At 45.4% G+C, this 12,095-nt stretch overlaps 1 protein-coding gene across 4 annotated transcripts in view; it reads right to left on the reverse strand.

Annotated features, from left to right (window-relative positions):
• Positions 1 to 12,095, reverse strand: part of KMT2E (lysine methyltransferase 2E (inactive)) — a 2,077,373-nt gene that overhangs the window by 1,805,271 nt on the left and 260,007 nt on the right. For all 4 annotated transcript variants that reach the window (XM_085654164.1, XM_085654162.1, XM_085654163.1 and 1 more), the window contains exon 4: positions 5,089 to 5,203. In XM_085654164.1, coding sequence (XP_085510290.1) covers positions 5,089 to 5,203 — 115 coding nt within the window. The remainder of the gene's footprint in view (positions 1 to 5,088; positions 5,204 to 12,095) is intronic.

Consider the following 12,095-nt stretch of genomic DNA (forward strand, 5'->3'; position numbering starts at 1 on the left):
GGCCTCTCCCTCTGGCACCCCGAAAGGGCACTTTACAGTATTGTAGCGAACCTAGGGCTTTTGGAGTATCCATATCTTTTTTGATACCTTGAAGTGCGTCATCCACTTGTTTTCCAAACAAATCTTCTCCGTCGAAAAGGGAGATCTAGAATCTTATTTTGCACCTCTGGTCTAAAGACAGTCACCCTCAACCACCCCTGACGCCGTAGCACCGCCGCTCCTCCAAGCGACCAGAAGGCTGTGGTCGCGATATCCATCGCACAGTCAATGACTTTAGCCGAAGCCCTTTCTCTTTCCTGAAGGATCTTTTTCGCCTCCTCTCTATTGTCCTCTGGGATGAGGTCCATGTAAGGTGTCATATCGCACCACACCTGCCGATCGTATCTGCCCAGAATGGCAAGGGCATTTGCTGCTTTAACTAGGAGAGCAGACATGGATGAGAACCTCTTTCCTGCATTGTCTAATCGTCTCCCCTCTCGGTCAGGAAGTGCTGATAGAGGCGCAGAGGGATTCTTAGATTTTTTTTGCGCCGCTTGTGAAATCACAGAATCAGGTTTTGGATGGCCCAGTAAACACACTGGTGCGTCCAAAGGAGCTTTATATTTTTTCTCCAAACTAGCAAGCACAGGTGTAACTGGTGTAACTGTTGTCGGTGTCTTCATCACTTTTAAACCTTCTTCCCACACATGGCTCTTAATTGGGATAGACCGGACTGACTTGTGGTATGATTCCTTAAAATCGTATAGTAAACATTCCGTTTGTGTTGTAGCCATAGGAAGCTGGAATCTCTTCGCAGCTCTTTCCATCAGATTATGGAATCTGCCGATATCCACCGGCGGAGAATCCACAGGTACTGGTGAGGAAGATGCCGGAAATGGAATCTGGTAATCATACCATTCTTTGTTGTGATCTGTTATCTCTCCCTCTTCCTGGTCATCATCGTCCGTGGTGACAGGATCCTGGTGGTGTATTGCTTGAGGAGGTGTAGGCGTAACTTCTTGTCGTGGTTCCCTGCTTCTAACTGGAGTAGCAGGGATGGAACATGGATGTGAGACCGGGATTTCCTGAGAAGCTGGTGTCGGCGGAAATCTCCTTTTATAGTCTGCTAGCACAAACTGCAGATCCATCATGAACGATGGCATACCCACCATCTCTTCTTGGTACCCTTGGCGATAATGTTGTTGCGGAGGATATTGGTACTCCACATATCCCTTCTCATAGTCATCATCCTGACACTTCACATGCAATTGTGAGGGTCCGTCGTCCTCCTCCTCCTCTGAATCCTGGTCCTCTAGCAGGTGTGATGGTACCAGAGGAGTGATCTTGCTAGGAGAGGTGACCTCTGGTGTAATTCTCCTCTTCCTAACAATTTCCGGATTATCTGGAATTTCCCTCGTCGACGAGCCCGTCGACGAGATCGCCGTCGACACCCTCGTCGACACCACGCGTAAAGAGCTATCTGTCGTCGAAGACATAGTAGTCGTCGTCGACGATCCCGTCGTCGTAACCGCCGACGACGACGATCCCGTCGTCAACACTGTTGTCGTCGCTGTCGTCGTCGATGCTGCCATCGATGTAACCGGCGTCGACACCACCGTCGACGATGACGTTGTCGACGGAGAGGCTGTAATAGTCAATGGTGGTGTCTTTGATATGAGCTTTACCTCAATCTTCGTCATCGATGATGGGGAATGATTCAGGTATGTGAATCTATGAAAGCTCCAATACTGGAGTAAACTGGATACCCAGGCGCAGCTGTTGTTACCACTATGGAATCAGATTTCTGGGTGCTTTCCTTTTAGGGGGGGCTGGCGGGCCGTCTGTTCAGGGAGCACCTGTTTCAACATCTGTGTTTTGATGAGCCCCCGTCTCTGTAGGGCGCAAATGTTTTGGTGTGACGCAAGTTAGATTCCCGGAGCGGTGTTGCCTCCTGTTCCTCCTTGTGTGATGCTGAAGTTGTGTCTACATAGTGCCCCCTCTCTCTATTTTGAGTGACTCAAGACAAGTCTTCCTCCCAGGACACCCATTGCTGATGGACATTCTCAAGGGAGTCAGGGGCATGGGTCACTAGTGATCAATAAATCACAGAAGTTGCCCTTTTACCCAGCCGCCCAAGGAACATCTTCTCCTCCACCGCCTGAATTTGGGCACTGAGTCATTTGGGAACTCATGAGCTTGCGAGTTAGACAGATAGTACTTAACTTTTAACTCCTAAAACAACATAAAGCTCCCTCCCCCTTATAAAGATCTACCAGGTACGAGATCCCAATGCGATCCCATGGCAGAAAACCCTCCAGGGTCGAAAGCTGACCAAGCCACATTCCCCGCCACAGAGGGGTCATCCCGGTGAGGTGAGGCGATTATCTCAACCAGAGAGGCAACGGGCCGCCCTCCAAAAGATGAGGGATACCCGTGTGCAAGAAGGCAATGTACCCGGTAGACGCTCTCCATAAAAAAGATCAAGCAGGCCATCTATACCCAGCAAATGAATTTCCAATGTTATAGATGAATTTATGGTAGGCCCAGAACTCTAACATATATTAGATTTACAAGGCTCCCAGCTTCTCCTTCACAGCCTGGAATAAGTGGCGCTGCTGTTAGATTTTAAGGGTGTAGTCCGGAAAAAGCATGACTGATCCGCTTTGGAGTTTTCAGATTTTAAGAACCTCTCGGGGAATAGTGTCTGTATTCATAAAGTTCAGAATTCTTGCTATCATGGGTCGCAGTGGGGCCCCCAGTGGTGGATGTGCCGCTAGGGACCTGTGGGCCCACTCCACTACAAAGCAGGGTGACAGCTTCGCCGCTGGAAGCCATGACATGATCCTGTCCATTATAAATAAATAAATCCGGTATTTGTGAACTAATCACCCCTTAGGGTCTCAAGACGTTTAAGTAGTGAGCAGGGTGGGACCCCTCCGCTCCCTCCGGGATTCCCCTGATGCAGATGTTGTTTCTTCCTATTCTACACTCTGCATCCTGCGCTCTGGCTTCAATTGTGCCAAACTTGCGCTGGCGGGTGAACAGTGCTATCTGTAGTGTATGTACCAAATCTTCCACTGTTGAGAAGCGGCCTTCCGCCTCAGCCTCCCACTCCAGTTTGTTGAGCAGGTCTTGTCTCAGTAGCGACAAGTCCAGGCTCAGTTTGCCTATCTTGCCTTTGGGTGAGCTCCGGGTGTCCTTGATGACCTGGAGTATGGAGGCTGTAGAGTCCTACTGAGTAGGGGGCCTCGTGGTATTGGCCATCTGATTTGACGGCGCTGGAAGTTGGCCTAGTGTATTTGTTTATTTAGTCCTGGGTGGGCTGCAGTACCACTTACCTTTCTCCATGGCTGGCCTATTTTCATACACAGATTGTGGTTTTGTGAACTCCCTTCCAACTCAGGTGGCACACAGGTTCTCTCGTGGGCCCCTCTACTGGCGCTAGAAGTGCTCCGCTGTTGGCTTCACCTCTCATGAGCGACTCATCCTGGGCGGACGGCAGAGGCACGTTGTCAGCCCCCCTCCCCCAGCATGCAGCAGCCCCAAGGCCCCCAGTGCTGACAGAGGAGTATAGAAGAGGGCCACCCAGGCGACTGCACAGGTGGGGGAGGGGGGGATGGCCATTTTGATTGAGCATGTTAGGAGGGATTCTCCTGACCTATTCCAGATCTCTTTTGCAGGTGTTTGCCTGGAACCAAGAGCAGCACAGGTCTTTAAGACACCCTGGGGTGAAGAGTTTAAAAAAAAAAAACACGTAGAGGTAGTAGGCATCAGAATAGGGAAGTTTATCTTAGTAGGCTCTCTTAGCAATACTTTATTTAAGGTATTAATGTCATATACTGATGATACAGTGGCTGGTGGAGAATCCACAGGTTTCAAAGAATAATCTTTAATAGAGGGATGTGCAGAGTGTGATGTTGATAGTGAATAGTGTCATCTACTAGAGGCCCTACGTGAAGATATTCTTCCACTACATCTGGTGGCATCTAGACAGAGATCTAGATCTACTTGAGGACCTAGATCTTCCTTGAAATTTAGATCTAGCACATTTCTTTTTCCATTGAGTCTTTTTATGCGCAGGCCTAGATGGAACCTGTGGGATTACTGTTGACCTTGTTCACTGTGACAAAACAGGAGAGGCCAGTGGCACTGGTGAGAAGAGCAGAGACACAGACTTTCGCGGTGAAGGAGTGAGGGACACACTGACCGAAGGCATCACACTGCTAGTATGCGAGTACACTTTTGAGTACTCTGAATCTGAGGAGCATGACACGGTCCTTCTTTTATGGCAATTGAGCAAATCAGCTATATGCCACTGCAATGGAGAAGGAGATGAAGATTTTATTTAGGCGTCAATAATGATGGTGGTCTCAACGTTGATGGTAGTCTCAACATTGACTTCCTGTGTCTTCTTGAGGTCGAGGTACCATGTCTTAACGGCGAACTTGTGGCTACAGTATCTGTTCTTTAACTCTGTGCTACAGCACTGGCAACTAATGTAAATCTCAAAGAAGAAGGTAATTATCTTCTGCGGGGCAAAGATGCACAGAGACAGGGTGAGAGACTTTGCACCTTGTTCTTGGAAGGGTAGAAATTATAGGAAAAATAACAAGCATAAAAAAGTAATAAAAAAGGCAACAAATAATCTGTCTCAGAATCTTAGGTTTTTATACTGTCTGCACTCCAACTGGGAAAGTTTAAGTTAAAGATATTTTCACAGAAAGAGAATAGATCATGAGGATTCTTTTTTGCTAAAAAAACAGGAAAAAAAGAAAAAAAAAAAAGGAAGCATCTAGGAAGAGAGGAGTTCAGGGCCTCTCCGCCTTGGGTCAAATATTCAGATGGAGAGTCTATACAAAAGGCAAAGTTAAATCAGTATTTTTAAAATGGGTATTTTAGCATGCGGATTCTAGGCCTCAGAAGTTGAAATAAGTCAAGCAAGTGAATTTATAAAAGATGCAATTCTTGAAAGCTAGCTTTTGTCAAGCAAATTACATTAATGATACCTTGAACACAAATTTGCCACAATCGTAAATTTTTTCAATATGTCAGTAAAACCTTGTGAGATAATAAATTATACATCTAAATTCTTTGTAATTGAATACTTACTGCATATGGTAATCCAATATAATTGTGAGAATGATGAGAAGTGCTGGTATACAACTGATGTGGATAAATGTTTGACTTCTCTACAATCACAGGTGTAGCTTCTACAGATTCAGGTCTGAAAAAAATAAATGTCGTATTAAAAAGGAATTAAAAAGTAGAATGTTCATTCTGGGTCTTCGCGGTGGCCATGCATCCTTAATTACTGAATTATGTAGTTAAGCCTAAAAAGTCTATTTGAACTATCAAAAAAGTCAAATATGAAACCTTGTTGAAATGCTAAGATACATAATATCCTGTATTTTTAAAAACAGTCTGTAAAGTTCAGGTAGTTCAATCCAACAGTTATGTAAGCCAATGCTGGTGTGTGGGTGCCAATTTCACATTGTGATCCCCATTTTCACAGTGTGACTGATCTGGTAGGTTTACTTGTGAGGAGACTCTTGTGGTGAGTCCTCTGACTAAAGTATTACACAATTTTGTTTAAAAATATTTTTATTAGGAGGAGAGAATGGGCAAAACAAATTAATCAACATAAAATAAACAATCATAAACAAATTAAAATGTATCATGACTACATAAACACACTTGTAAATCAATATTGATTCACCACTACACAATTAGTGGGCCCCAAGTTTCGAGAAATTACTTCTGTCCAACAGTACCTCTAGTACGATAGATAGCGATTTTAGATTAAAAAATAATGTCACAGCTGACTCCAATTCTCAATCTAGAAGGCACATTTCCGTTCCATTCTTGTAATATACGAAGTTAAGAAATAGTTATAGCCACAAATATAACATGGCTCCTCTGTATATTAGCATTAATAACTATTTCAAGCACCGAGGAGTTTTAATTTTGTCCTTTTTAAGGAGATGAGACAATATTCTAGCAACATTCACCCATAAAGCAGTGAGCTGTGACCAGTCAACAAACAAATGTACATTATCAGCAGGTTCACGGCTATATCTTGGACACTTTGAATACATAAAAACCTTAAATTTAAATAATGTTTGTGGTATATAATATAATCGATTAATCTCTTTGTACTGTTGTAGCTTTAAATTAGCACATTTGAACATGTGCTGACAAATGCTAATTGCGTTTAATATTTTGTGTCTGCAGCTCGTACGCAACCTAGCTGCTCAGACCATTTTCAGCAATTAGTCAAGCCATCATGAGACAGTTCATTAAATATGCACAAAAGTGATCTGATCCCTAGGTCACCATGATGGTTCCACAGTAAATCTAGAAATACTATTTAATTAATTTCAGTACGAGAAAACTCCAGATTGGTAAGATCGTCCATTAGCTGCATATACTTAGGAAACATGTATTCTTTGTGCCAATCAGAAAATCAGTGCACTCACCATTCACAAAAAGTTGTCCTATTATGTTTAAACCATGCAGAGCCAAAATCTGACACGTAACATAATTAAATATATCTGGAAGGGAAGAGCTCCCCCATAGCAGGGAGTGTACATATGAAAACCTGAAATATTAAAAAGATGTCAATCCTAGCTTCTATATTAGCGATCATCGCCAATGGGGTTTATAATGCCTTCTTCATGAAATTGGGTGAATGGAAATTAGTTACTTACCTGTAACTACGGTTCTCCCGTATTGGTATCTTTCATAGATTCACATGCTTGAATCATCCCGTCGTTGTAGTGGAAGTCCAACGGTATACTTATAAAAGCAGTAATTGATATTACAGTAGGTTACAATGCAATGTACAGTCACTGCAATAGCCTATCTACTTTATTTTGTACAAAAAAAAAACTTAAATAGCAGCCAATCAGGCGACACCACCATGTTAAACACTCTCACGAGAAGCTCAGTTCCTCAGATTTTTAAGCACAAGTGTGAAGCTTATAGGAAATAGGGGAAGCCTCTCAGGCTCAGGGAAGGAGGGTGGGTCACATGTGAATCTATGAAAGATACCAATACTGGAGAACCGTAGTTACAGGTAAGTAACTCATTTTCTTCTCTAGTATTGGATCTTTCATAGATTCACATGCCTAAATGAGAGTAGCTAGCAGTTGCATAGATAAATGTGCATAGAAATAATATATACATACATACCCTTAGAGGATGGTGTGTAACAATATATTTGCATATACTGTAACATATATAAAATATAATGTAGCTGTTTATCACTAGCATATAAACAAAGCAACATGCAAAAACAAAATAGCATACCATGACTTTAAAATGGTAAAAACACATATTGCAGAAGGAAAAAAACACCTCTAAGTGTAGAGGCTTATCTTATTGAAACAGATGACGTAGAACCGACTGTCCTACAGAAGTAAGTTGCCATATCCAGACAATAAATAATGCAGCGTGAAAGTATGTGCAGTCTTCCATGTAGGGGCACTGTAAATCTTGTCCAACGGGACGCCAGCAAATACAGCAGCAGAAGAGGAAACTGCTCTTGTAGAATGTGCCTTGGCCTTGGTTGTAAGCGGTTTACCCGCCTTAATATGACAGAGCTGAATAGTAGCTGTAATCCATCTTCCAATAGTCTCCTTTGTGACAGCTTCACCCAGTCTTTGAGACCCATAAGGGACCAGTAGTTGATCCGTTTTGCGTAACTGCTTAGTCTTTAATAAATAGAACTTAAGGCATCACTTAATATCCAAGAAGTGAACAGATGTCTCTGCTGGAGAGAAAGGATTGGGGGGAAAAAGTGCGAAGGACTACAGGTTCATTAAGGTGAAACTGAGCTGGAACCTTTGGGATGAATCTTTGATTTGTTCTCAATAAAACGTAGTTCTCTGTAAATCGTAAATAGGGTTCTGTTTTGGTAAAACCTTGAATTTCACTTACTCTCCTTGCAGAGGTAAGCGCGAGAAGCGATGGCACTTTCCATGTGAGAAACTTAAGCTCAATTTTGTGAATTGGCTCAAACGGTGGTTTCATTAGTTGAGATAGAACCACATTGAGACACCATTCTGGCGGAGGATGCCGAATGGGAGGAAAAATCCTGAACAACCTTCTCATGAATTGTTTGATGAGGCAAGAGGAACAGAGGGAAGAAGCATTGAAAGTGCGTCTGTATCGGGAGATTACTGCGAGGTGGACCCTCACTGATGCATACGCCAGTCCGGACCTTGTCAAAGAGAGTAGATAAGGCAAGAGTTGTTCTGGAGATGAGAGAAGAGGGTGGATATCGTTCCGAAGGAACCAAGAACAAAACGCTTCCATTTTAATCTGTATGTTTTATTGGTGGACTCAGCCCTAGCCTTTGGCAATATATCCCTACAGTCCTGGGGAATGACTAAATCTTTGAATTTGTTGAATTCATGTGCCAAGCATGCAACTGAAGAGAAGCTGGGTGCAGGTTTTGTCCTTTGCTCATGGTCAGTAGAGTCGTCATTACAGGCAGGTGATAAGGCTTGGATTTCGACAGTAGTAGTAGCTTCTTGAACGAATGCTGGTGGGGCCAAGGTGGAGCAATGAGGATTAGCCGGCACGGTTCCCTTTTCATTTTCTTTAGAACTCTGGAGATAAGAGGGTGTGAGAAGTTGGCCTGGTATATGCTGCTAACTATTTCTAGTGTTCACCCTGTACCATGCCAAGCAACCCTTATGGTGGTGGTTGAAGTCAACCTAGATAGACCAGCTATCCTAGTGGTAGCGTGGACAGTGCAGTCTTCAGGCGAAACTCTTGAGGGCATGTGAAGTCAGCCGTTTTACCATATGTAACCTCCTTGAATACCAAATGAAAAGGACACCACACAGATATATATTCAAAATATATATGTATTTATTTACTAAAAGCATCCCCTATACTCTTTATGAGCACAGAAGCACATTCGTTAAAACAAGGCAATGTTTAAATATACAAAAGTTGCACAATTATGGATGGGCCCGGGTGGCCCGCTAAACCATATACTAAAATAGTGGTATAAGAACCACGTATAGAAAAGTAAGAACTTGAGAATTGCTGGGACTACAAGGAGCTAACAGTAGTTAGTGACCAGGAGGCCCACAGAATGCGTGTGCAGTGTTGAAAGTTACACGCGTGCACCTATTGGATTCAATGGGTGCGTAAAAGTCACAAAGTTAAAGCACAGGGAGTCTTCCAGATGGACCAGAACCTAACAACTGGAAACCTAGACACTAGAGATGTTTCTCTATACAGGAGCACCGGAGTGCCAGCGTTACCTCACCCACAGGAAGCGGGTGCATAGGTGTCAAAGTGCGTCGGGTTTCGTCGTGCAGGTCTATGGAGCCTGAAGATGAAGATGCTGCAGGCGGCCAGGCAAGAAGAGTTCCGGTGGATCCAAGGGTGGATCTGAAGAGTAGAAGACCTGAAAGCAGAGGGGACAATGTTCAGAGTCACTAGCCAGTGACCGGCGTGGAACCAGGAAGGAACCAGGCGATGTCGGGTGCCAACAGGTGAAAAAGTGAAGCTTGTCTCTGCAGCCACGTGGAAGTGAAGATGTCGACGACGTCCAGGAGTCACTCACGAGCTGTCCCATGAAGGCTCTAGCTGATGGCGGTGTCGGCTTCTCGATTGGAGCAAACAGGCCTTGGCTAATGCAAGCCACGCAGGAGTCGAAGAAAGCTTGGTGCTCTAACCAGCAAGGTCAGAGGGGCTGCTCCTTTTCACAGGAGCAAGGGCCAGTCTGGAGCAACCAGACCAGCAGTGTTGTTTGTAGATTTAGTCGCCAAGATGGCCACTAGCCAACGGGCCAGTAACTCTCGTGGATGCTGGAGGGCTGTTCTTTGGTGCAAATGCTACTCGGTGTTGGGGCTTCTCAGGGCCCTGTGCACAGCGATGAGGATGCCTCGGGTGCTGCGCAGTCAGCGTGTCGTGGACGTTTCAAGATGGCCAGTCCCACGTCTCTCAGTGCCTCCACGGGTCTCTTCTTTGCAGGGACTGTGGATCGGGCTCTGAGATGTCTGGGAGTCTGGGTCTTGTCGGGCTCTGGGCTCGGTCTCCGGCGGGAGGCGGCGGCAAAGCAGACGTCGAGTTGCTGGATGGTGCCTGTGTTCACAGGGTGGTCACTCCTTGACCACAAGGGAGATTCTCTTCAGTCTTCTGTGCAGCAGAACGTCGAAGTCCAGTGATTCTTCTTCTTCAAGTCGAGTTTCATGATGATCTAAAGTCCTGGGACACAGCTCCTACTCTTATTCCAAATCTAGGGGCTGGATTACCTGCTAGGTCCCTCCTCTGGGTGGGACCAGGAAGGGGGGTGGTTACACCCCCTCTCCTTTGTTCAGTTTCGCGCCAGGACTGGGGCTGGGGCTGGAGAGCCCCAGCTCCGGTTTGAACTGGCATATGCACAGGGACACCTTGTGTGCCCCAGGCATGTCTCAATCTATTCAGCCCTGCCTAACCCACTACACAAAATCCTGTCTGGGGTGGTGCAAGCACCTCCCCTGACAGGAAACCCTTTGTCCAAACCTCCCAAGCTGGAAGGACTCCCAGCAGCAGGAGGGCAGACTTGTGTCTGTGGTGGCAGCATCCATTTTGTGATGCTGAGGCTGTGTCTAACTTTACCCGGGTTTCAGGTTAGGTACATGTCGTGTCCCTCTCGAAGGGTGGAATGCTACCCCTGTCGCCAGAATTGGCGAGGGGGTAGTATACCAAATCGTATGACACCTTACTCGACATGTTTTGATCAAGCCAAACCAGAGTTAGCATTTGACCGCGAGGTTCATAATGCACTTAAGAGTATATGGTATGGCAATATCTTGAAAACAGTTAAAGGACGTTGTTCCGAAAGCTGCAGACAGGCTCAGCTCATGCCAGAGCACCATCTCACATGAAACCAAGCACTCTGCCTCCAGGATTGTTAAGGCCTGCCGTAGGAGTGACTTATAGGTTACCATGTGTCCATATATGTTAGATATAGATATACTATATCTAAGTAAGAGGTGATTACACCAACTTACCCCAGCTGAGTGATCAGCCAGTTGTGTCAAATAGTGAGGCCAGGCCAGGGGTGGCATAATACATGCTGCAGCCCCTGGTAGGCCTTGGATACACCTATGCCCTGGGTACCTGGGGTACACTGTTACAGGGTCTAATAAGGTGAACCAATTCCCATTGGTAATGCACCAAGTGTGCATTGGCATTAATTTAGGGAGAGAACAGCAGGGCTGTGGGTCTGATTAGCAGGCCCACAGCCACACTAAGTCATAAAACCAGTGAAGCAAAAGCAAACATTTGGGGTGACCATAGGATAGCAGACCCTACTCTCCTACACAACCCCCCCCCCCCCAAACGCAGGGACATTAGACTAACCTTGACAGTTGTGTCTTCATGTTCTAAGTGGAAGTACCGGGAGAGACCATTTGCATTACCATGGTCAGTCCCTGGGCGGTGCTCCACTGTAAAGTCCATCCCCTGTAGGGAAACGGACCACCTGAGTAGTTTGGGGTTTTCACCCTTCATCTGATTTAGCCATAAGAGGGGCTTATGGTCGGTCTGAATCTTGAAGTGAGTTCCAAATAGGTATGGTCTCAACTTCTTCAGGGCCCACACCACAGCAAAGGCCTCCCTCTCAATAGCTGACCAACGTTTCTCTCGAGGGGTCAGCCTTCTGCTAATAAAAGCAATGGGCTGGTCTTGACCATCTACATTAAGTTGTGAAAGCACAGCTCCCACCCCCAACTCAGAAGCATCTGTTTGGACAATAAACTCTTTGGAGTAGTCAGGACTCTTCAGGATAGGTGCAGAGCACATGGCCTTCTTCAGGTCAACAAATGCCTTTGACAGTTTACTGTCCACTGAACCTTTTTGGGCATCTTCTTGGATGTCAGATCATTAAGAGGAGTAACTATGGACCCATAGTTCTTAACAAACTTCCTGTAGTACCCAGTCAGGCCTAAGAAAGCTCTGACCTGAGTCTGGGTAGTTGGAGGGGACCAGTCCTTGATGGTCTGGATATTACTCTCCAGTGGTTGAACCTGGCCTCCACCTACAAGGTGGCCTAAGTATACAACTTTACTCTGCCCTATCTGGCATTTAGTAGCCTTGATAGTGATGCCTGC

Source organism: Triturus cristatus, chromosome 4_1 (genome assembly GCF_964204655.1).
Source record: "Triturus cristatus chromosome 4_1, aTriCri1.1, whole genome shotgun sequence".
NCBI lineage: Eukaryota > Metazoa > Chordata > Amphibia > Caudata > Salamandridae > Triturus > Triturus cristatus.